Source organism: Nannobrachium achirus, assembly GCF_963921795.1.
Source record: "Nannobrachium achirus genome assembly, chromosome: 1".
In the NCBI taxonomy this organism is placed as follows: Eukaryota; Metazoa; Chordata; class Actinopteri; order Myctophiformes; family Myctophidae; genus Nannobrachium; species Nannobrachium achirus.
In genome coordinates, this window is record NC_137810.1 from 7,181,401 (window position 1) to 7,207,307 (window position 25,907).

Sequence of the window (25,907 nt, forward strand, 5' to 3'; positions counted from 1 at the left end):
TCGTCAAAGAAAAGGTCCTTTTCACTTAACTGGAGCTCAGTTAGTCTGTTCTTGAGAGACTACTATGTCAGTGGTGCTCAAACCTTTTCATGTGAAGGACCCCCAAAATGATATTTATTTGGCCACGGACCCCCATCTCAAAATATCTAGTTCCATGGACCACCCAGAAGCAAAATTTGAGTTACAAACGTTCGCTTTGAAAATACATATATTCAAAGATTTGCACACATTTTCACAACTTTTTCAAAAATAGCAGATCTACAAGCTCGCAGCGCGGCACTCGGTGCCGCGCTGTGAGCTTGTATATCTGCAATTTTTCACTGGTTAAAGCATTCAATAATTCTAGGCCTAAATGGGTTAATATTCTCTGTTCACCACAGTTCTTTGTCTGAAAGGGATAAAAGACGGCCTTAATTACAGGGATAACATTTTGCAGGTCGATACTGACCTTGTTGACAGGCTGACAGCCATCAGTGGTATTGGCACATCAGAGGACAGTCACTGATGCCAATTTTATAACTCCATATGATTGCATTTGTACTCCTTAAAAGATAGTGTCCAGGCCTGTGCGGCCTGTCATCTTGCCTATTCGCGATTATATGAGATAATCGCAATATTCTTTTGCCTAATGGTCATAATGGTTTCCATGTTAAAGGAGTAGTTCACCCCCAAAATGACTTTTTTTCTATTGATTAGTTACGCCATGGAGAGTAATAATATAATAATATAATAATATTTTTAGTTTTTTGTCGCATTCCTAAGACAGAAATGTGATAACAATACATTTACCCCCATTCGTTCCGGATGGTGACCCGTTTCGAAACGGGTCACCATCCGGAATCAATGGGGGTTAATTTACTTGAATCAAATTTTTGTCTTAGGAATGTGACAAAAACCAAAAAATATTATTGAACTCTACTCTCCATGGCATGAGTAATCAATAGAAAAAAAAGTCATTTTGGGGGTGAACTACTCCTTTAAGATATCATATTTTTACCCTTTTTACATCTTGTGAACATGTACATAAGAGTAAAATGTATTTTTTGTTTGGCTACCTTTTGTCTGCGAAGCCTAAAAGCCAAAAATAAATTGTTAATCGTTAATTGCAATTAATGTTTTGGGGACAATTAGTAATCGTCAAGCTGAATGTCATAATGGTGACAGCCCTGATAGTGTCACGAAGGCCTGAAATACTTTAAAACTGTTAAGCACAAAGGGTTTCCACTGTGGTTGAAGCCAGGTTTAGGCTGGTTCAGTGCATCTCAGGAATATGTAGTGCAACAAGTATCTCACTGTCATTGTTAAACAAAGCAAAATACTCAGAAACTACCAACACAACCTAATAGTGCAATGTCAAAAATCAGTGCGAAAAAAAAAAAAAAAAATGCTCGGAGAAGAAGAAACTAGGAAGCGTGTCACCGCAAGACGCACATGAGCACTCTCCCTGGAAGGTCCTTAGGGGTCAAAGTCAATACAGCAATAGTTCCGTCAGTCTAAGTTAGGAAGGAAGTCCTTTTCAATGACATGGAAACGTTGTCACTTTATTTGCCTTCTACTTTAAAACTATTATTTGTTAAAATCACCCAGACATTACAACTAGACACTCTCTATACCAGTGGTTCTCAAAGTGGATTCCAGGGACAAATGGAACCAAATAGACCCGTTAGGGTGCATTTGGTTCCATTTGTACACTGTCAGAGTTAAGGGCGGGAGACCTTGAAATTTGAAAGTTTGAGAAACACTGCTCTATAATGTTGGAAGAATGTTTGAAGAGGAAGAATCATCGTTCACAGGCCATTTTAGTGTGTGATGATGTGATAATGAGGATTCTCCCTCCATGTCCCTGGCAGGTAACAGAGGTGTGTTTTTAGTGTGTGATGATGTGATAATGAGGATTGTCCCTCCATGTCCCTGGCAGGTAACAGAGGTGTGTTTTTAGTGTGTGATGATGTGATAATGAGGATTGTCCCTCCATGTCCCTGGCAGGTAACAGAGGTGTGCGGTGCCAAGCGTCTGGGCTACTTTGGCACGGCCCAGTTCTACGTGGCGCTGAAGCTGCTGGCCGCCGCCCAGTCTGGTCTGCCCGTCCGTCTGGACAGCATCACGGCCAGTAAGTACCCGCTCACCCAAGGGTAGGCATGGGGAGATAATAGTTATTATTATCGTTTATCGTGATAAAAATACACTCGTGATAATCGCATTGTGGAGTTTTAAATTGATCGAGAAATTATCCTCCGTCATGGACTGGGATCAATTCACCTTTTATTTGCCGAGCTGCATATCTGGTACCACTTAAACCTTCTATAATTTGTAAAATGGGCCTGGAATAACGTTCTTGATATAGTCTTGTTTCACCCCACGATGGATGTTGGGGGGAGAGTTTCCTTTCGCTGGAAAGGAAGCCATAATTTTAACACTTTCTCTAGACTTTCTTTTTTTTTTTTAAGTAAGTATAATCAAAATACCTGATGATTATGTTGTAGGGGGGAAAGATCACAGCACCCCATCATTAAAGTATTTTTTTAATCACCATAATATGCGTTTAGTAAATCTTGGTCACATTTATTTTAAAATTAATGATAAAATAGGCTAAATATGTTTCTAGGATTTCTACTGGTTCCACAGAGTCAAGACCCGTCCTCCAGCCAACAACATTCATTTGATTCCTTTCCGTGTTCATTTCTAAGAAAGTCAGCGGACTTGCGCTCGCTGAAAAATGGGCTTCGTTTGCGGTGTGTAGAAACCAATGGCGTGGGGCTGTCCATTTCTTTTTTCACAGTCTATGGCAGGGGCGTCAATTGGGTATGGCAGGGGTATGCATCTGCCATACCCTGGGTCCAGGGGGGAAAATAAAAGTTACTTTTAAATATAAATCCATGAATGTCTCTTTGTCTATCTGTGATGGTTATTATGTTGTTAAATTACAGTAAAATAACTACAAATGCAAAATTTTACAAAATGATCACTTTAACAAGGTATTATAATTATATTCTCCACACTTGTATTTTCCCCATCTTGACAAAATGGTATATTCCCAGGTTCCACAGGTCAGCTGCACAGGTGCAATGCATTATTGTTAATTGTAGCACGTTTACTAACATGCCAAGTTTAGCTGCACTTGAACAACCGTTCCAGGCTGCCATATCATGCCCAAGAACCTGTAGAAACCTGTGTAAAAAACTGTCAAAACTCATTTTTTGAGCGGTGGTCACAACGCTCCTATACGTGGCCGTGTGTGTGGGTATGTCTGTCTCCGTCCGTGTCTGTCTGTATGTAGCCCAGTGATGTCATTACGTGCGCATCCCGCATCAAAAACTCATTCAAGTCGCCCAGGGACTCATTCATGTCATGGTCCTGGGGTCCCGGGGATGCGCCTCCATTGGAGTCCATGTTAAAATAATTTACCGGGACGCGGTAAAAGAAAAACATTTTAAAATTCCACAAACACCACCATTGTTCATGGGTGAAAGCATCCTACTTTACCCTACGTTAACACAAATAAAATCCACGTAGAAAGTCTTAAACAGGCGATAGAAACGTCAATGTTTTGATTCCACCGACGTCCGACGCCATTTTGCGCGCCCAAATTCATTAGGGGCACATGTTTTAGTCGTTTTAGTAGTTCTAAGTTCAAACATTAGCCAAATTGTAAAATAAATATAAGAAATAGGCAAACATTTTGAAAATAGCCGATCTACAAGCTCACAGCGCTCGAAAACATTGTATTGAGGACTCATAAAACTTTTCTGGGACCCATTTGAATGACCACCTGTGGGTCCCGGGACCCATTACATTGAAAACCTAGTAACATCACTGGACTAGCCTACAGTACCTTTTATGACCACATATTGTGGAGACTGAACCCAAACCAAGGCACAAGAGAGCAAAGACAGTGTTGCCAACTCGGGCATTTATTGAACAGTTCTTATTTTACAACAGCATTGTAATGCAACGTAGCATGAATGAACAACATAAATGTGAATAACTGAAATTGTCTTTTAATAAAACAACACAAGGTTTTCCCCGGACGGGGCTGTCGTTTCTCCTCTTCGTGGGGGGGCCAGGGGGGTAGGTAAGAGTTACTTTAAAGGGGTTTCCCTCCACAGGAAACAGGCCAGTATAATTCCAGTGTATAGTCTCTCTTCCCCACAGGCGCTAGGCGAGTATAGTTCCTCTCTACAGGTGACAGGTAAAGTATCTCTTCCCCATAGGTAATAGGTGAGTATAGTTCTTTTCCACAGGTGACAGGTAATAGGTGAGTAGGTGCCCGCTCTTACACAAATCCGTCTAATTCTCTATCTTCTAAATAAAATGAACACGGGGTATAATGGGCCTGGGGCCAGAGAATTTCCGGATACTAGTATGGTTTTAAGGGAAGTGAGATATACTCAACAAAATAGGAATAGGGGTGGCTCGCTGGGGGTCCGGAAGGTAAGGCTGTGGTCTCCTTTTCCAGGTCCTTCTCCTCAGCTCGCCGAGTACACACTCTCCAGTGATAGGTACACACTCCACAGTGAGTCAGGTTTGCGCTCCTCATTGATCCAGGTACACACTCCTCAGTGTCAGTCCGCTCCCAGTCCATGCCTAGAAGTAATGAGTAGAAGGAACATTACTATAATGCACTTTACACAGTAACATGCGGTGGAGAGGGAAATATGGTGGCTCTTACCGCCTGTCTGCCCATGATCAGCTTGTCAGAGACTCCCAGCACAGACTGAAGGGGAGAGCGAGCTCAGTACTTATGCACCCCTGTGTTGGGTGGGGCCCACAGGTGCATACGCTTGTGCCTGATGAAGCGTGTGGGCCGGCAGGTAACGCCCGTCAATCACTTGGCCCACACAGTGTGTTGGTCTGCTAGGGCTCGCTCTCCCATCCAGGGTGCGCTTCTCTGACATGCAGGGCCTACCTGGCGGGCGGTGTCCGAACGAACCACCACACATCCCCCCCCTTAAGTTTGCTACTGGTTCGCAAACTTGCCGCTCTTCCTCATAGAGCCTGGACAGGGCATCGGCATGGGGAATATCCTTCCCTGGTTTATGCTCCACCTCAAAGTTGTAATCCTGCAACTCCAGAAACCAACGTGTTATTCTCTTATTAGTGTCCTTACTTTTAGCCATCCATTTCAATGGTGCGTGGTCCGTTATGAGAGTGAAACGCCTTCCCCACAAATAATAGCGTAGGTGGTGTATGGCCCACTTAATAGCAAGAGCCTCTTTCTCTATCGTTGCATAATTAAGTTCATGCTTTAAGAGCTTTCTGCTAATGAAGACTATTGGGTGCTCTTCGTCATCAATGACTTGCGAGAGCACGGCCCCGAGGCCTGTGTTCGAGGCGTCGGTGTGGAGTAGAAAATTCTTACCGAAGTCCGGGGTTTTTAGGACCGGCTCATCGCAGAGCTCCAGTTTGAGGCCTCGGAACACGGCCTCGGTCTCCTCTGTCCAGCGCAGCATATTGGGCCGACTTTGTCGGGTCATCTCGTACAAGGGAGCTGCAAGGGTAGCATAGTTATTTATGAACTTGTTATAGTAGGACATGATTCCCAAGAATGACTTTAACTGCTTCTTGCTGACGGGTTTGGGCCATTCGCGTATACGCTCCACTTTGCGTAATTGGGGTTTTACGCACCCGCGCCCAATAGTGAAACCCAAATATTCGGCCTCATACAGACCTATTCGGCACTTCTTGGCGTTGGCGGTCAGACCCGCTCGTCGGAGAGCTCCCAGGACTGCTTCGATGTGATGGAGGTGATTCTCCCAGGTGCTGCTGTGGATCACAATGTCATCTAAATATGCGGCGGCATAGAGATGATGGGGCCTTAATACTCGGTCCATGAGTCTCTGAAATGTTGCGGGGGCACCGTGTACCCCGAACGGTAAGACAGTATATTGGAACAGCCCTTCAGGGGTAGAGAAGGCTGTTTTCTCTTTGGTTTCTTTTGTAAGGGGCACTTGCCAATAGCCTTTTGTCAAATCGAGGGTGCTTACAAATCGAGCGGGGCCCAGCCGCTCGATTAATTCATCTACTCGGGGCATGGGGTAAGCATCAAAATTTGAAATCTCATTTAATTTACGGAAATCATTGCAGAACCGGATTGTGCCGTCCGGCTTGGGGACCAGCACAATGGGACTCGACCAGGCACTGTGTGACTCCTCTATAACTCCCAGTTGTAGCATATTTGTTACCTCCTCTTTTACGGCTCCTCGCCGGGCCTCTGGGATACGGTACGGACGTTGTCTCACTATTTTCCCCGGGGTTGTTTGGATGTCGTGCGCAATAGCGTGGGTACGGCCCGGCAGTTCTGAGAACCGGTCCGCATTCCTGCTCAGAAGCTCCCGTATATCTTGCGCCTGAGCTGGGGACAGTTCCTCTCCAATAGAGACTGGAGGCGGGTTCTGAGAGGAGAGAGTGGTTAGTAGGGCCGGGAGAGCGACAGGAGGCACAACGTGCCACTTTTTCAGCAGATTAATATGGTAAATTTGCATAGTTTTCCGCCGCCCTATTTGGCGCATGCGGTAGTTGACCGGGCCCAGTTTCTCCATAATTTCGTATGGCCCTTGCCATTTTGCGAGAAATTTACATTCGCTCGTGGGAATGAGCACCAGCACTTTTTCGCCCACCTCAAAGCTCCGCAGCGTGGCGCCTCGGTTGTACACCCTGCACTGGGCGCGCTGCGCTTGTTCCATGTGTTCACGAACGAGCGGCCAGATCTTCTTGGCTCTCTCCTGTAATTGTTCAACATGGTCAATGACAGAACGATGTGGGGAAGGTTGGCTTTCCCATGTTTCCTTTGCTATATCCAACAGCCCCCGTGGCTGCCGTCCATATAGCAATTCAAACGGGGAGTACCCCGTAGACGCTTGAGGCACCTCCCGTATGGCGAACAACACCAGCGGAATCAAGCGATCCCAATCTTTGCCATCTATATCTATCAACTTTTTTAACATCTGCTTTAAACTTTTATTAAAGCGTTCCACTAATCCGTCCGATTGCGGGTGAAAGATAGAGGTCTTTATTTTATCTATTTTAAGCCATTTATAGAGTTCGGTGATGACGCGAGACATGAAACATGTGCCTTGATCCGATAAAATGGCATCGGCTATTCCGACCCGGCTGAATAGCATGAAGAGCTCGTGCGCCACTGCTCTGGCTGTAGCGGCTCTCAGGGGTATTGCCTCGGGGTACCGAGTTGCATAGTCTAGTATTACCAATATATATTTGTGTCCCCGAGCCGATTTGGGGAGGGGGCCGACTATATCCATACCAATGCGGCTGAATGGGGTGGAAATGATAGGCATAGGTATGAGAGGGTTACGTTGGAAAGGACGGGGTGCGGTGAGCTGGCATACACCGCAGCCTTTGCAAAAGTCCTCTACTGCTCGTTTTATGCCTGGCCAATAAAACCGTGCATTGATGCGATCGGTGGTTTTCTTCACGCCCAGGTGCGCCCCCAGCTGGTGCGTGTGGGCCAAATACAATACTCTGGTGACATATTCTTTTGGCACGAGCAGCTGTTCTATCACGTCTCCAGTGTTGTTCCGCCACCCTCTATACAGTAAATCCCTCCGCACAAAGAAATAGGGTGAAATTAATTCACTCACCCCTTCACATAGTTTCCCATCAATCGCGCTGACGTTCCTCCGAGCATTTTCCAGGTTCGGATCGTTCCACTGTTGTGTGGCGAAGTCCCCTCTGAGCGGAGAGCTCTCATCCTCCTCTTCGGGGAAGTCAGGCCACGCCACCGGCTCTGGCTCTTCTGACGAGGTGCCCCGCGGCGCTTCCTCCGCCTCGGGTGCATCTCCCTGCAGCTCCTCGTCTGGAGAGGGTTCGCTCTCTGGTCCCTCTGATTCGGCGCGGAAGACCGGGCACGCGGGCAATGAGTTCCTCCAACGGGGGCCCGGCCGGATCTTTCTTCTTCGCCGCGGCCGCGGCGGTCCTCTGCCCCCCGGGTTCCAATGTCTCTCAAACAGCACACAGTCCGTGCCGATGAGCAGGGGGACCGGTAGGTTAGGTACAATTCCAGCTTCCACTTCGACATCTCCTTTGGTGGACTGGACGCGTATCAGCGTCGTTGGGTAGGAGCGCACATCCCCATGCACACAGCGGACCGGCATACGGCTGGAGGTGGGACGCCCGGCATGCTCAGCGTGTACCAGCGTGACGACGCTCCCCGAGTCGAGAAGAGCCTGGGTGTCCACTCCGTCAATTCTCACCGGCAGGTTGGAGTGGCGCCGCCGCTGGCTCCCGGAGTGAAGGCAGGGGCGTCGGCCGTCGGAGGCGGCGGTGGCGGATGGCATGGATACGTCCCGGTCCCGGTCCCGGTCCGGGCAGGACCATGCGATATGATCCGCTTTCCCGCAGACGTAGCACCGGCGTGATGTCTGCGGTTGGCTTCGGGCAGTCCGCTCTGTGGCGGCTCGTCTCGTAGTAGTAGGCGACAGGGGAGTAGCCGGAGGCCGCGAGCGGTCCCGGTTGTAACGTGCCTCCCCCGTCCCTCTGGGAATCTCTGACTTTGTGCTTCTCATCATCTCTGTACTCACTTGGTGATTTTCCAGGAGCGCAACCAGGGCCTCCACGGAATTTGGGCTCACCTGTGAGGCATAGCGGCGGGCATCAGGCGGCAGGGAACGTATACATTTGTCTATGACAATGCTCTCAATCAGTGGCGGGTCACCGGCCGTAGTCAGCCACCCATGAGTTAGGCGGAGGAGAGCGGCTATTTGGGGCCGAGGCGGCAGCGCCGCTTGCATGTTCCACCCATGGAAGCGCTGGGCTCGGGCCGGCATACTATAACCTTGACTAGCCAAGATAGCTGCTTTCAGGCGCCTATATTCACGGGCCTCTGCCAGGGGTAGGTCACGGCACACACGTTGGGCTTCTCCTGAGAGGAAAGGAGCGATGATGCTGCCCCAGTCGGGGACGGGCCATCGTTCCCGGGCAGCGGTGCGCTCGAACACCTCCAGGAAGGCTTCAATATCATCATCGGGGGACAGTTTCGTTAACACTTCTCCAGGCGGACGTGTGGGATTAACGTTTTGGTCAATTTGGATTTTCTCTATTAATTTAGTCACCGCTTGCTGTAATTCGGCCTGGCTCTGTAACAGAGCGTTTAGGGCCGGTGTGGTTGTCATATTGCGTCTAGGTGAGGTTCAGTACCCGTATTCTGCACACCATGTGTGGAGACTGAACCCAAACCAAGGCACAAGAGAGCAAAGACAGTGTTGCCAACTCGGGCATTTATTGAACAGTTCTTATTTTACAACAGCATTGTAATGCAACGTAGCATGAATGAACAACATAAATGTGAATAACTGAAATTGTCTTTTAATAAAACAACACAAGGTTTTCCCCGGACGGGGCTGTCGTTTCTCCTCTTCGTGGGGGGGCCAGGGGGGTAGGTAAGAGTTACTTTAAAGGGGTTTCCCTCCACAGGAAACAGGCCAGTATAATTCCAGTGTATAGTCTCTCTTCCCCACAGGCGCTAGGCGAGTATAGTTCCTCTCTACAGGTGACAGGTAAAGTATCTCTTCCCCATAGGTAATAGGTGAGTATAGTTCTTTTCCACAGGTGACAGGTAATAGGTGAGTAGGTGCCCGCTCTTACACAAATCCGTCTAATTCTCTATCTTCTAAATAAAATGAACACGGGGTATAATGGGCCTGGGGCCAGAGAATTTCCGGATACTAGTATGGTTTTAAGGGAAGTGAGATATACTCAACAAAATAGGAATAGGGGTGGCTCGCTGGGGGTCCGGAAGGTAAGGCTGTGGTCTCCTTTTCCAGGTCCTTCTCCTCAGCTCGCCGAGTACACACTCTCCAGTGATAGGTACACACTCCACAGTGAGTCAGGTTTGCGCTCCTCATTGATCCAGGTACACACTCCTCAGTGTCAGTCCGCTCCCAGTCCATGCCTAGAAGTAATGAGTAGAAGGAACATTACTATAATGCACTTTACACAGTAACATGCGGTGGAGAGGGAAATATGGTGGCTCTTACCGCCTGTCTGCCCATGATCAGCTTGTCAGAGACTCCCAGCACAGACTGAAGGGGAGAGCGAGCTCAGTACTTATGCACCCCTGTGTTGGGTGGGGCCCACAGGTGCATACGCTTGTGCCTGATGAAGCGTGTGGGCCGGCAGGTAACGCCCGTCAATCACTTGGCCCACACAGTGTGTTGGTCTGCTAGGGCTCGCTCTCCCATCCAGGGTGCGCTTCTCTGACATGCAGGGCCTACCTGGCGGGCGGTGTCCGAACGAACCACCACACATCCCCCCCCTTAAGTTTGCTACTGGTTCGCAAACTTGCCGCTCTTCCTCATAGAGCCTGGACAGGGCATCGGCATGGGGAATATCCTTCCCTGGTTTATGCTCCACCTCAAAGTTGTAATCCTGCAACTCCAGAAACCAACGTGTTATTCTCTTATTAGTGTCCTTACTTTTAGCCATCCATTTCAATGGTGCGTGGTCCGTTATGAGAGTGAAACGCCTTCCCCACAAATAATAGCGTAGGTGGTGTATGGCCCACTTAATAGCAAGAGCCTCTTTCTCTATCGTTGCATAATTAAGTTCATGCTTTAAGAGCTTTCTGCTAATGAAGACTATTGGGTGCTCTTCGTCATCAATGACTTGCGAGAGCACGGCCCCGAGGCCTGTGTTCGAGGCGTCGGTGTGGAGTAGAAAATTCTTACCGAAGTCCGGGGTTTTTAGGACCGGCTCATCGCAGAGCTCCAGTTTGAGGCCTCGGAACACGGCCTCGGTCTCCTCTGTCCAGCGCAGCATATTGGGCCGACTTTGTCGGGTCATCTCGTACAAGGGAGCTGCAAGGGTAGCATAGTTATTTATGAACTTGTTATAGTAGGACATGATTCCCAAGAATGACTTTAACTGCTTCTTGCTGACGGGTTTGGGCCATTCGCGTATACGCTCCACTTTGCGTAATTGGGGTTTTACGCACCCGCGCCCAATAGTGAAACCCAAATATTCGGCCTCATACAGACCTATTCGGCACTTCTTGGCGTTGGCGGTCAGACCCGCTCGTCGGAGAGCTCCCAGGACTGCTTCGATGTGATGGAGGTGATTCTCCCAGGTGCTGCTGTGGATCACAATGTCATCTAAATATGCGGCGGCATAGAGATGATGGGGCCTTAATACTCGGTCCATGAGTCTCTGAAATGTTGCGGGGGCACCGTGTACCCCGAACGGTAAGACAGTATATTGGAACAGCCCTTCAGGGGTAGAGAAGGCTGTTTTCTCTTTGGTTTCTTTTGTAAGGGGCACTTGCCAATAGCCTTTTGTCAAATCGAGGGTGCTTACAAATCGAGCGGGGCCCAGCCGCTCGATTAATTCATCTACTCGGGGCATGGGGTAAGCATCAAAATTTGAAATCTCATTTAATTTACGGAAATCATTGCAGAACCGGATTGTGCCGTCCGGCTTGGGGACCAGCACAATGGGACTCGACCAGGCACTGTGTGACTCCTCTATAACTCCCAGTTGTAGCATATTTGTTACCTCCTCTTTTACGGCTCCTCGCCGGGCCTCTGGGATACGGTACGGACGTTGTCTCACTATTTTCCCCGGGGTTGTTTGGATGTCGTGCGCAATAGCGTGGGTACGGCCCGGCAGTTCTGAGAACCGGTCCGCATTCCTGCTCAGAAGCTCCCGTATATCTTGCGCCTGAGCTGGGGACAGTTCCTCTCCAATAGAGACTGGAGGCGGGTTCTGAGAGGAGAGAGTGGTTAGTAGGGCCGGGAGAGCGACAGGAGGCACAACGTGCCACTTTTTCAGCAGATTAATATGGTAAATTTGCATAGTTTTCCGCCGCCCTATTTGGCGCATGCGGTAGTTGACCGGGCCCAGTTTCTCCATAATTTCGTATGGCCCTTGCCATTTTGCGAGAAATTTACATTCGCTCGTGGGAATGAGCACCAGCACTTTTTCGCCCACCTCAAAGCTCCGCAGCGTGGCGCCTCGGTTGTACACCCTGCACTGGGCGCGCTGCGCTTGTTCCATGTGTTCACGAACGAGCGGCCAGATCTTCTTGGCTCTCTCCTGTAATTGTTCAACATGGTCAATGACAGAACGATGTGGGGAAGGTTGGCTTTCCCATGTTTCCTTTGCTATATCCAACAGCCCCCGTGGCTGCCGTCCATATAGCAATTCAAACGGGGAGTACCCCGTAGACGCTTGAGGCACCTCCCGTATGGCGAACAACACCAGCGGAATCAAGCGATCCCAATCTTTGCCATCTATATCTATCAACTTTTTTAACATCTGCTTTAAACTTTTATTAAAGCGTTCCACTAATCCGTCCGATTGCGGGTGAAAGATAGAGGTCTTTATTTTATCTATTTTAAGCCATTTATAGAGTTCGGTGATGACGCGAGACATGAAACATGTGCCTTGATCCGATAAAATGGCATCGGCTATTCCGACCCGGCTGAATAGCATGAAGAGCTCGTGCGCCACTGCTCTGGCTGTAGCGGCTCTCAGGGGTATTGCCTCGGGGTACCGAGTTGCATAGTCTAGTATTACCAATATATATTTGTGTCCCCGAGCCGATTTGGGGAGGGGGCCGACTATATCCATACCAATGCGGCTGAATGGGGTGGAAATGATAGGCATAGGTATGAGAGGGTTACGTTGGAAAGGACGGGGTGCGGTGAGCTGGCATACACCGCAGCCTTTGCAAAAGTCCTCTACTGCTCGTTTTATGCCTGGCCAATAAAACCGTGCATTGATGCGATCGGTGGTTTTCTTCACGCCCAGGTGCGCCCCCAGCTGGTGCGTGTGGGCCAAATACAATACTCTGGTGACATATTCTTTTGGCACGAGCAGCTGTTCTATCACGTCTCCAGTGTTGTTCCGCCACCCTCTATACAGTAAATCCCTCCGCACAAAGAAATAGGGTGAAATTAATTCACTCACCCCTTCACATAGTTTCCCATCAATCGCGCTGACGTTCCTCCGAGCATTTTCCAGGTTCGGATCGTTCCACTGTTGTGTGGCGAAGTCCCCTCTGAGCGGAGAGCTCTCATCCTCCTCTTCGGGGAAGTCAGGCCACGCCACCGGCTCTGGCTCTTCTGACGAGGTGCCCCGCGGCGCTTCCTCCGCCTCGGGTGCATCTCCCTGCAGCTCCTCGTCTGGAGAGGGTTCGCTCTCTGGTCCCTCTGATTCGGCGCGGAAGACCGGGCACGCGGGCAATGAGTTCCTCCAACGGGGGCCCGGCCGGATCTTTCTTCTTCGCCGCGGCCGCGGCGGTCCTCTGCCCCCCGGGTTCCAATGTCTCTCAAACAGCACACAGTCCGTGCCGATGAGCAGGGGGACCGGTAGGTTAGGTACAATTCCAGCTTCCACTTCGACATCTCCTTTGGTGGACTGGACGCGTATCAGCGTCGTTGGGTAGGAGCGCACATCCCCATGCACACAGCGGACCGGCATACGGCTGGAGGTGGGACGCCCGGCATGCTCAGCGTGTACCAGCGTGACGACGCTCCCCGAGTCGAGAAGAGCCTGGGTGTCCACTCCGTCAATTCTCACCGGCAGGTTGGAGTGGCGCCGCCGCTGGCTCCCGGAGTGAAGGCAGGGGCGTCGGCCGTCGGAGGCGGCGGTGGCGGATGGCATGGATACGTCCCGGTCCCGGTCCCGGTCCGGGCAGGACCATGCGATATGATCCGCTTTCCCGCAGACGTAGCACCGGCGTGATGTCTGCGGTTGGCTTCGGGCAGTCCGCTCTGTGGCGGCTCGTCTCGTAGTAGTAGGCGACAGGGGAGTAGCCGGAGGCCGCGAGCGGTCCCGGTTGTAACGTGCCTCCCCCGTCCCTCTGGGAATCTCTGACTTTGTGCTTCTCATCATCTCTGTACTCACTTGGTGATTTTCCAGGAGCGCAACCAGGGCCTCCACGGAATTTGGGCTCACCTGTGAGGCATAGCGGCGGGCATCAGGCGGCAGGGAACGTATACATTTGTCTATGACAATGCTCTCAATCAGTGGCGGGTCACCGGCCGTAGTCAGCCACCCATGAGTTAGGCGGAGGAGAGCGGCTATTTGGGGCCGAGGCGGCAGCGCCGCTTGCATGTTCCACCCATGGAAGCGCTGGGCTCGGGCCGGCATACTATAACCTTGACTAGCCAAGATAGCTGCTTTCAGGCGCCTATATTCACGGGCCTCTGCCAGGGGTAGGTCACGGCACACACGTTGGGCTTCTCCTGAGAGGAAAGGAGCGATGATGCTGCCCCAGTCGGGGACGGGCCATCGTTCCCGGGCAGCGGTGCGCTCGAACACCTCCAGGAAGGCTTCAATATCATCATCGGGGGACAGTTTCGTTAACACTTCTCCAGGCGGACGTGTGGGATTAACGTTTTGGTCAATTTGGATTTTCTCTATTAATTTAGTCACCGCTTGCTGTAATTCGGCCTGGCTCTGTAACAGAGCGTTTAGGGCCGGTGTGGTTGTCATATTGCGTCTAGGTGAGGTTCAGTACCCGTATTCTGCACACCATGTGTGGAGACTGAACCCAAACCAAGGCACAAGAGAGCAAAGACAGTGTTGCCAACTCGGGCATTTATTGAACAGTTCTTATTTTACAACAGCATTGTAATGCAACGTAGCATGAATGAACAACATAAATGTGAATAACTGAAATTGTCTTTTAATAAAACAACACAAGGTTTTCCCCGGACGGGGCTGTCGTTTCTCCTCTTCGTGGGGGGGCCAGGGGGGTAGGTAAGAGTTACTTTAAAGGGGTTTCCCTCCACAGGAAACAGGCCAGTATAATTCCAGTGTATAGTCTCTCTTCCCCACAGGCGCTAGGCGAGTATAGTTCCTCTCTACAGGTGACAGGTAAAGTATCTCTTCCCCATAGGTAATAGGTGAGTATAGTTCTTTTCCACAGGTGACAGGTAATAGGTGAGTAGGTGCCCGCTCTTACACAAATCCGTCTAATTCTCTATCTTCTAAATAAAATGAACACGGGGTATAATGGGCCTGGGGCCAGAGAATTTCCGGATACTAGTATGGTTTTAAGGGAAGTGAGATATACTCAACAAAATAGGAATAGGGGTGGCTCGCTGGGGGTCCGGAAGGTAAGGCTGTGGTCTCCTTTTCCAGGTCCTTCTCCTCAGCTCGCCGAGTACACACTCTCCAGTGATAGGTACACACTCCACAGTGAGTCAGGTTTGCGCTCCTCATTGATCCAGGTACACACTCCTCAGTGTCAGTCCGCTCCCAGTCCATGCCTAGAAGTAATGAGTAGAAGGAACATTACTATAATGCACTTTACACAGTAACATGCGGTGGAGAGGGAAATATGGTGGCTCTTACCGCCTGTCTGCCCATGATCAGCTTGTCAGAGACTCCCAGCACAGACTGAAGGGGAGAGCGAGCTCAGTACTTATGCACCCCTGTGTTGGGTGGGGCCCACAGGTGCATACGCTTGTGCCTGATGAAGCGTGTGGGCCGGCAGGTAACGCCCGTCAATCACTTGGCCCACACAGTGTGTTGGTCTGCTAGGGCTCGCTCTCCCATCCAGGGTGCGCTTCTCTGACATGCAGGGCCTACCTGGCGGGCGGTGTCCGAACGAACCACCACAATATGTTAACTCAATCAGCGCCTTTCACGGGATGTCGCGTGAAAAGTAATAGAGTATCTATAGAGCCATTCACGCGATGTCGCGTGAAAAGTAATATATTACTGTAACGGCGAGTAAAAATACCTAGTACAATGGCCGACGCTCCGGAGACGAAATCCGCGCTGATTTGTCATCATCACGGCTCCACGAGCACACAATAGTCATCCCATAACATTGAGGTGGACGGCCGATCTCATCTTTAATGTCCATTATCTCAAAACTACACTTTAGAAGCTAGGATGGAGGCAGATGCTCGCTTATTTTACACAGTTATAAAAGCTCCCGGTCGGCCATTACACAACTCCACGTGGACACGCATCGGTTCCGGCGCACGATCCGATGACGTCAGACCGGAAGTACTTCCGGTCTAGACTTCTGGCCTTCAAAATAAGACAGCGGCCGTTAATGGGGCCGGGAGGGGGCACTCTGGACCCCCTAATCCGTTAATGTCCTGGGCTCAGAATGAGTTAAGGGAGGGGCGCTGTTGTTCAGGCCAGGCCAGAACAGGCAAGGCACACTCACACTCACACACACGCACGCACGCACGCACACACACACACACACACACACACACACACACACACACACACACACACACACACACACACACACACACACACACACACACACACGCGCACAGACTCCACCGCTCAGTTCACACAAGTGTGATTTTTCAGACATTGTGAAAATAGCGATCTACATGCTCAGCATGTAGATCTGCTATTGAGCATGTAGAGCATTGAGCATGTAGAGCATGAGCATGTAGATCTGCTATTTTCACAATAGAACCGTGTTATACAAAATGTTATGCCTCTTTTCCATGAGGACTCCCATCTTTGCCCTCCCATCTCAGCTTTTGCTGAACTGACGCCACTGGTCTATGGTCTCACCTCAGCGGCCGGCCGCACAGGTCGCCTCGCCTCGCCTCGCCACGGCGTCTTGTGAGAGCAAAACAAGAGATCAAAAGCTTAGCTTAACAACATGCCTGGATTTGGTCCTAATCTGGATGAGAGGAGAGCTGGAGAGAGAGAGAGAGAGAGGGGGGTGTGAGGGGGGCTAAGTGGGTTTGCCCTGATTCCTCTGAGCTCCACCATCAGTCAGACCCAAAGCTCTCACACAGAGGAACACACAAGCCTCTTATTGTTGGTGTTTGCTCAGCACGTGACTGCTGGCATGGGGAGACTGTAAGAAGAAGGAAAAGAAAGTGTTTTGCTGAATTTGAATGGGGTTGAACATGCTTTTATTACAACCCTCCTTTATTAGTAGGCGTGTAGCGATTCACTCAACTCACGATACGATTCGAATCACAGTTCACAATACTATTTTTTTAAACACAAAATTATTTTCCAGACAAACGTTTTTATTATTATTATTTATTTTACACAAATCCTGTATTTTCTTCACTCTTTAATCTTTATTTTCTTTTTACAATACTGTTTTCTCTTATCCTGTATTTTCTTTTTGTCACACTGTGACTCCATTGTGACCTCTGCCTCTTTGCATCACGATACATTTTGTATTAAATCGATTTAAATTGTTTGAATCAATTTCAACATGCCTATTTATTAGGGAGGGGTCGTTTTTTATTGAGGGGTGTTACTGGAGGAAAATAGGGGAGGGTCATGCTATTTCAATTTCAGTCCTAGGGAGGGTCTGCTGATTTCACTTTGAATTCAAGGGAGGGTCATGCAATTTTTCAAAAGCAAACAATGGCTCCAGAGGTACAGGCACTTATGCAACCATTGTCAACAGCCTTCTGCTTCATTTAATGACAAACCCTGGGTGCCATCCCTGGAAATGCCCCCACAGTCACTGCAGTTAGTGTGAATGAACTGAATTGGCTGTGTTTATACTACAATGTATTTTCCTAAAACAATGGAGAGCTGTGTAAGGCAGCAACAATGGTTGTCAGAACTGTATCCCCCTTCCCTAAAGTAAAAAGTGAAAAGGTGCTAAAAAGAATTAACGACCGCTCGTTGAAAATGCGCATTTGACCCAGATTTGACGACAGGCAATCAACAGCACAAAATGAATGGCAGCAGTTACAAGCCTTCTCTGTGTTGTGCACATGTGTCAACTGTTTAATCTGTAACCTAGATGTCAAATAGCCTGTTCTCAACCTGTGAGAACTTCTCACCTTTTATGTGATGTCCACGTTGACTTTTACACTAGCAGCACTATAGGCTACTCACTGTGTGTTACTTTAGTTTGGAGGGTGTGTTAGTTTATATTTGGAAATGTGTTTTTGGGATGAAGTGCAGCTGGGATCTCAGTGCATTATATTAGCCTATTCATTATTGTTCATTGCTGCTGCCGCCCGCACCTGTTTTTAACCATTAAAAAAATCCTAATTATTTACAGTAAAAAAAGAAAGAAAGACATTCTTTTTACTGTGGTAAATGCCATGTTGTAGGGGAGGGTCAATCTTTTTTATTTTAATGCTTGGGGAGGGTCACTGATTTTTTTCCCCAATTGAGAGGGAGGGTCATGGCATTTTATAAAAGGGCTTATACATTTTCTCCAGTAACACCCCTCAATAAAAAACGACCCCTCCCTTATTGTAATGCGGCTGCCCTTTATGTTGGTGTTATAGGCCGATACACAATGCTGCTGTCTTTTAACAGCTAGGAAACCTCCAGTGAAGTGAAAGAGCACACACCTGTTCTGGCCTGCCTCCACTGGCTCCCTGTTATGTTTTATGATTTATGTTAAGACATTCTATTGTATAATGGGTGCCAAGCCAACATACACCTGTGAACATAATGTCCCCTCAGTTGTGTTGTAGCTATTTTCACTACCTCTGTGCAACACACAAGTCGTCATATGACAAAGTATAAAATATTGCATTGATTTATGATTTAAAAAATCATAACAACAAAATACAAGGTTTCTGCCTTGATAGCGAGGATATAATCCTTGGGCATGTGGAATGAAATCACCAGGTATATAATTCTATACTTTAGTGTCTGGGTAGCTAGACTGAGCTCGCCTTAGAATAGCAGCGTTCTGGGTTTGATCCTGAGAGCTGCCAACTCAGCGTATGAGACAAGCATCACAGCTTGACGTGTGGTATTAAAGTACAGGGAGCTGCTGGTAGGAATGAAGCTGCCTCTCAGCACTACATGTCCCAGGGCTCCAGAGCCTTGCCAGGGGAGAGATTGTTGGCAGATGCTGACAATAAGCCACTCCAACCTACTTACTTATTTAATAATATATTGTTGCTGTCAGGTTACTTGAATTAACGCCCTACTGTTACTTGATCATACTACAGCGTTAATGAAAGCATAAGAAGTAGCAGATATACAAGCTTGAAACACTGAAAAGTAAGTGTTTTAGATGCATGAGTTAACGATAGTTTCTCAGCTAACTCAAAAGGTCATGGGAGACATGTTCAGGAGAAATGCTTGATAAAGACATGCCCCGATTAGGGATGGGACCGAAGAAAATCACTATTATTGTGACAAAAGATTTACGATATTATCACGATAATCAAAATCCATTATCCTGGGGTGGAGCATTTGCCAAAAAATGCTATTTTGCTATTTTTTGGCAAAGTATCTTTTACCAATTATACCAAAACATTTTCAGTTCACACTTTCAGGAGAAATGCTCGATAAAGACCTGCCCTGATAGATACACTACTAGAATGATTGAACATGGTAAACAGGAACAGGCTATAAAGCTACCATGTCTTTGTCTCTCTGCAGACCTGCCTCTGCCCAGGTTCATTGGGCTGAAGAATGAAGCTGAGCTGCGATATGTGACTCAAAGCGGGGACCCCCAGGGGCCTCCGTCCGGGGTCTCTGTGGGCCCCGTGCCCGTGTGGGCCCCGGCCGACAGGGGGGTCTCTGTGGGCCCCGTGCCCGTGTGGGCCCCGGCCGACAGGGGGGTCTCTGTGGGCCCCGTGCCCGTGTGGGCCCCGGCCGACAGGGGGGCCTTCAGACACCTGGAGAGCACCGCAGAGAAGAAGGTGAGCGTGAATTAACCTCGCGTCACCAGGCTTTCTCGGAGGAAAGCCTGGTGTTTAACCTGACTGCGCCAGATAATGGCAGCAGTGCGTAATGCGTATGCCTGGCTGCATACCGCTCTGCTTACCATCATCTGGGATCGTTCGGGCAGACTCGATGTAAGGGGCGGGCCATTTTTTCAAATTCTTTAGCAGGTGATTGGATGGGGGCCGTCTCTCTATCACAGTCTGGGAGTGCCAACTCCAACCACTCATCCGCCTCCTGGGTTTCCACGTGGTCTGCAATCAGACTCTATTGGCTCAGAGCCGCTCAGAGCCCGCCCGTAGCTGCCGCTGATTGGTCCGGCCCGGGGCTTTACGAGTGTGATCAACTCTCCCAGAGAGATCTCAGATGGTAAAGTAGGGCGGTACGCACTACTGCCATCATCTGGCGCAAGTCAGGTTACCTGGTGTTAGTTTACAACGGGCTGTTTGATCCGGTCTAGGCAGAAACCACAAGCAGAAGAAGCGGCGTCGCTTTGTTCTGTTTCCCCCCGTTTGTTTCCCCAATTAAAATGCTCCAGTAGCCTAGTGTGGTCTTGCCAGTCGCTATACGAGTTGGACTAAAAGCATATACCAAACGAATTTTCCAAAAGCAAAACTACAATGCATCAAGGGGTTTATTGGGTAGGCCCTAAAAGTATGTCCTTCAGCACAGGTGAATTATTTTGGGTTAAAACTGTTTCCGGTTTGATAGTTCCGGCCAAAATGTAGTCCTTTGAGGACTACAACATGAGGTAGTTGACCGGATCAAACCCCGAAATGTGAAGCGATCCCAGCCTAAGCGTGAATGTCCACATTATGTGTCCTGAGACTCGGACTACCTGAGACAAATGTTGAAAAGCGAGGTGAATCTTACACGTCCACATTGGATGGGAAATGTACCTTGACCAAGCATTTCACTGCGCCAGCATTTGTTTTGTACATTTTTTGTTGCATTCTTCTAATGCAGTTGAAAACAGCGTGAAATGTCTAGCCAAAAAAAAAAGGAAAAAAATTATAAATGTCCCAGGTTGATAGAAACAGAAACAGAACAGAAATTCACACGTCCATGAGCTCATAACGGTGACAGAAACAGAACAGAAATTCACACGTCCATGAGTTCATAACGGTGACAGAAACAGCAGAGAAATTAAAGTGTGTTCATCACCTAAAGGGTTGAATTGAAACAAAAGTGGAAAGCTGTCATGATTCAATGCCTTGTGAACTTGTAGATCAGTTATGTCTGCTATTCGTCGTTATGTCTGTAATTCTTACACATGCACATACTGAACAGATGACACATGTACCTACAGTATACAACAGATGACACATGTACCTACAGTATACAGTAACATGTTTCTACTGTGTTTCATGTGTAAAGGAGAGCTGGTCGCCTCCTCGTTCTCCATGCAGTTCCCCTCCTCGCTCTCCCTCCAGCTACCTGTCCTATCCTTATGGTCTGCAGAGGAACGGCACCGACCTGTCACTGGGTGAGCTCATGTGTGTAGACATGTTCTGTTTTTACGGTTTGTACAGTAGGTCATACTGTACAACTACCATTAACCCAGTGCAAATACTACCTATCAGCACAAATACTGTACTGCAGGGGTCTGCCACGTTTTCAGGTCAAGGACCCCTTAGCTTAGAGAAAGATATACTGTAGCAGGGACCCCCTCTACATACATCGATTTCATAGATTGATTCATAGACTTTTTTTTTTGGGGGGGGGGGGGGGGTCCTACAAGCTCAGTGCAAGGCATTGAGAGCTTGTAGATCAATTTTTGTCTGCTTGTCATTGATCAGTTATATTTTCCATTATTTGCTTTGAATACTGAATAATGATTGAATTGCTTAGCTTTCATCAGCTTTAAAAGTAGCCTATTTTTGGTAATACACGTTTGTTAATGACTGCAAGGGAACTGGACAGTCAGTCACCAGGGGAATTCAGCTGAAATAATGAACAACTAATTAATAATAACACTTTTATCCTATCAACAGCGAACCTCTCTCTCTCTCCTTTCTTGTTACTTCCTGTCTCAGAGAACTTTCATCTACAAATCCTTTTCATGTCATACAGTGTTTCAATTTACAAATTGTGTGTGTGTGTGTGTGTGTGCGTGTGTGTGCGTGTGCGTGTGCGTGTGTGTGTGTGTGTGCGTGTGCGTGCCTGCATGTGTGCGTGCCTGCGTGTGTGTGTGTATTCCCTCACTCAGCATATGAGGGCAAACACTGCTCAAGGCCCATCGTGCAGATGGATCAACAACACGCGTCCCCCAGCAGCTATGGGATGGATCAACACTCGTCCCCCAGCAGCTATGGGATCAGAGCAGCTGCTGACCAGTCTACTGTTCCTCGGGTAAGAGACCACAGCCTCCCTGATGTCTCGGACGTTGTGTCATTCATTCTTAACAACTTGCTAACCAACCTCCCTGTTTTGGGCATGTCATTAGCTGTGGTGTGATCAAGTGATCAAGTAGTGCATTAACACAATCTATGCCAGGTTAATAATAATTGCGACCGTCAGGTCGCAGTTACTATCAAAACCTCCATCAGCTGTCAGTCAGTCCGTCCGTCCGTCCGTCCGTCCGTCCGTCCGTCCGTCCGTCTGTCCGTCCCTCTGTCGGTCACGTTACAAGTCACATGTCACACATTTCCCGATTTAGGGAGTCTTTCTGGTAATAATAAACGTTATTTTGTACAGCACCTTTCATGACATGAAATGCAGCTCAAAGTGCTTTACAGAGCAGAAAATGAAGCACAAGTGCTTAACAGAAAAAGTACACATGATTGCAATAAAGCAGAAGAAATTTAAATAAAACATTGAAGAACATTTAAATCAGTAAGGACTCCACTACTACTATAAAAAACCTTTTCAGAACAGTGCAGACTTCAATAGCAGCACAGGAATTCAGGTCATGCTATGCCAGATTCATTCAGGTCGGTAAACCTTGCCATCATTGATCCTCATTGTTGTACCTTATTTTGAAGCCCCACGGAAGCCAGGAGCGTGTCCACGTTTTGTAAATTCACGCTACCCAGCAAGCACTGTCAGGACCTGGACCAATCAGTGACGTCTCGATTGGGGCCAGATCAAGTCAAACCATGACTAGTCAGATCTGGCCTAGAATATCACCTGATTTCAACCAACATAAATCCTGCCCACGAAAACGGACGTCCTGGATTAATCAGAGAGGGTCCGATCGAGGCCAGATTAATATCATAACTAGACAGATATGTCTCAGAATATAACCTTACGTGCTCATATTTCAACTAACATTACAAACAATAACAATAATCCTGTCAAACTAAAAAGTCTGTATGACAAGGGAGTACCTTACATTAAACACACAAATTCACTTTCATTGGAGATGACGGACAGACACTCATTTCAAATCATTGACTCTGCTATGAACATGGGTTTTGTTTTCAATTGTATTTTATTGTATTGTCAAAAGTTCATCATTTCACTTAGTTGAGACTCATAGTCCTAGTGGTGATTGTATTGAAATGTGTGTTAAAATAATAATTGCAGGTACATTATAGTACATTATAGTGCATTATAGTGCATTATAGTACATTATAGTACATTATAGTACATTATAGTACATTATTGTGGAATTAAACTACTCCCGCAAATGTGTCTTTATCCACTGTGTGTCACATTGCAGTAGATCATCATTTCAACACCTCAGTGACAGAATGTGCTTCTAAATGAGGAGATGTGATCATGTGTGGATCCTTCCAGGTTCCCTCAGTGACAGAATGTGTTTCTAAATGAAGGGATGTGATCATGTGATCATGTGTGGATCCTTCCAGGTTCCCTCGGTGGAGAGACTGGATCAGAGAGGAGAGGAGTACAGCGATGATGACCCCTGGAGGATCACAGTGGAACAGCAGGAGTACTACACCAACCAGTTCAGGACCCTCCAGCCTGACCTGGGTGCTCTGATCCTGGGTAGGAACGTTATTTTTAACTCTAACGTTGCACTCATAATCTCTTACTTCCAGAATAATGTAATTCTGATCCTGGGTACTAACTCTTATTTTTAACTCTATGGTACCAACGCTGCACTCACCTCTTACTGTCAGAATGATGTAAGAGAATATGGAAGGAGAGAATAAACTCAACTGAACTCAAACGTTATTTCTAAAACACATTTAGTGCTGTACAGGTTAAAGACAAAAAGCAAACAAAGCAGACATTGATTTATTGATTGATTTATTGATTGATTGATTGATTGATTGATTGATTGATTGGTTGGTTGATAATTGAATACTTCATTAGCATTTCACATTGGAATAGCACAGGACAGTACAGTACAGGTCAGATACAAGGTCTACTAATAGGATTTACATTTTAAACCCAAGAAAGCACTATGGCTTAATTGTTTACATTGGGTTTCTTTGTACTCAATTCATTGAGGCATTAACATGAAATGAAATAAACACAAACATTAGCACCAGTAAGGAAAGAACAGGGAGAAGAAATGTGTCTTTGATGTGTGCGGGCAAATACTGTTCCAGAGTCTGGGGGCGGCCACCGCATTCAGGTGCCGGCTACATGAAGCTGGATATTTCTGAATATAGAATTTTTTGGTGCTGTTGGGGCTTGCAGCCACACGAAGCTGGATATTTCGGCCGCGAAGCTGGATATTTTTGAAACCGGATAAATACGTGGAGAGATTGAAAAATATCCGATTCACTGGTTCCGTGTAGAGTAGACAGAGAACCCGGATATCTCTGAAGACTTTACTGTGTGTGTGCATGTGGATATCTGAAAAACCGGGATATATGAAAAATCCAGCTCCGTGTAGCCATGGCCTAAGGCCCCCCAGCAGCAGCCGCTCTGCTGACCTAAAGGCTGTGGGTGGAGAATGGTCGGAAACCAGATCTGCAAGGGACGGGGGAGCCAACCCATTTTGCATTTTAAAAACAAACATTGAAATCTTAAAATCAATTCTGAAGCAGACAGGGAGCCAAGACTAGAGTGATATGGATGGTATCATTTATTTTTCCCAGTGAAGAGACGGGCAGTGGCATTCTGGATCAGCTGCAAACGCCTATTAAAGCAGCGATTGATCGATTGCGGACATGCAGAGAGTTCTAATCTGGATGGAATGAATGCGTGGGTAACCCTCTGAAGGTCATTATTAGAGATGAGAGAGATGGCTTGATCTTGGCTAAAAGTCTAAGATGAAAGAAGCTGGTTTTGACAACAGAGCTAACCAGTTTGTCCAAGTTGAAGGCAGCATCAAAAGTGAGACCAAGGTTTTATTTTCAGAGGAAGTGAGTATTGGAGATAAAGGGACCTGGGATGACAGTTGGAGGGATGGGAGAGTCAAGGTAAGGAGATTAAGAAGGTTTGAGGCCATTCAGGATTTAATGTCTGTCAGGCACTCCTGCTGTAACTGTAGTGAATTATCTTCTAAGAAGGATGGAACACAAAGTAACACGCAAGCACCTCTCTTTGTTTTATTGTTTTTTAGGAACCGTCGCAAAGAACTTCTTCACCAAGTCCAAGCTGCCCATCCCAGAGCTGTCCCATATCTGGTGAGTTGCTGAGTCATCATGGTACTGTGTGCCTTTATGGAGGGCATGTTGCTGAGTCATCATGGTACTGTACCGTACTGTGTGTGTTTATGGAGGGCATGTTGCTGAGTCATGGTCCAGTACAGTGAGTCCTGATGGAGGGCTTGTGTCTGGGCCTTCATCAGCATTCCACAGTGACACAGCAGATGCACCATGACAGGGCAATATTTCAACATTCTACTCCTCCTCTAACCCTTTATCTCTGGGCACCACTAGCAGCCTGGTTAAAGGACAACTTTGTTTTTTTTCAACAAGGGGTTCATAGTTTAGATTGTAATTAGAGAAAAGAAAAAGTTAAAATGTTTCCATTTGCTTCGTTTTATTGTTTTATTGCGTTTACCGTGCTAAAATGTGGGGCATGCGTACGCATGGGGGCATGCGTACAAGTGGCTAAATATGTCTTTTTAGACACAATAAGCCAGCAGTTTCTTTATTGCTATTTACTGTAACACTTCTAGCCCCCATAAGTCACATCCAACCATGAAAGATTGCGTTGTATCTTGGGAATGGGCTTATTCTGTGTAAAATGACATATTTAGCCACTTGTACGCATGCCCCCAACCACTGAAATAAGAATCTCTAAAACAATAGAAAGAAGTAAATGAAATCCTTTTAACACTCATCTTTTTTATTCTTTAATTACAATCTATAATATGAACCCTTGTTGTAAAAAACTAAAGTTGTCCTTTAAACATTGCAGTGTTTTTA

At 47.5% G+C, this 25,907-nt stretch overlaps 1 protein-coding gene across 1 annotated transcript in view; it reads left to right on the forward strand.

The window, feature by feature from the left end:
- Nucleotides 1-25,907, forward strand: part of reps2 (RALBP1 associated Eps domain containing 2) — a gene marked incomplete at both ends in the record, with an annotated part of 102,837 nt that overhangs the window by 18,795 nt on the left and 58,135 nt on the right. Inside the window, 6 exons of the mRNA XM_080754899.1 lie at nucleotides 1,987-2,110; nucleotides 19,330-19,592; nucleotides 20,992-21,100; nucleotides 21,824-21,966; nucleotides 23,427-23,565; nucleotides 25,097-25,160. Of these exons, the coding sequence (XP_080611025.1) occupies nucleotides 1,987-2,110; nucleotides 19,330-19,592; nucleotides 20,992-21,100; nucleotides 21,824-21,966; nucleotides 23,427-23,565; nucleotides 25,097-25,160 (842 nt within the window). The remainder of the gene's footprint in view (nucleotides 1-1,986; nucleotides 2,111-19,329; nucleotides 19,593-20,991; nucleotides 21,101-21,823; nucleotides 21,967-23,426; nucleotides 23,566-25,096; nucleotides 25,161-25,907) is intronic.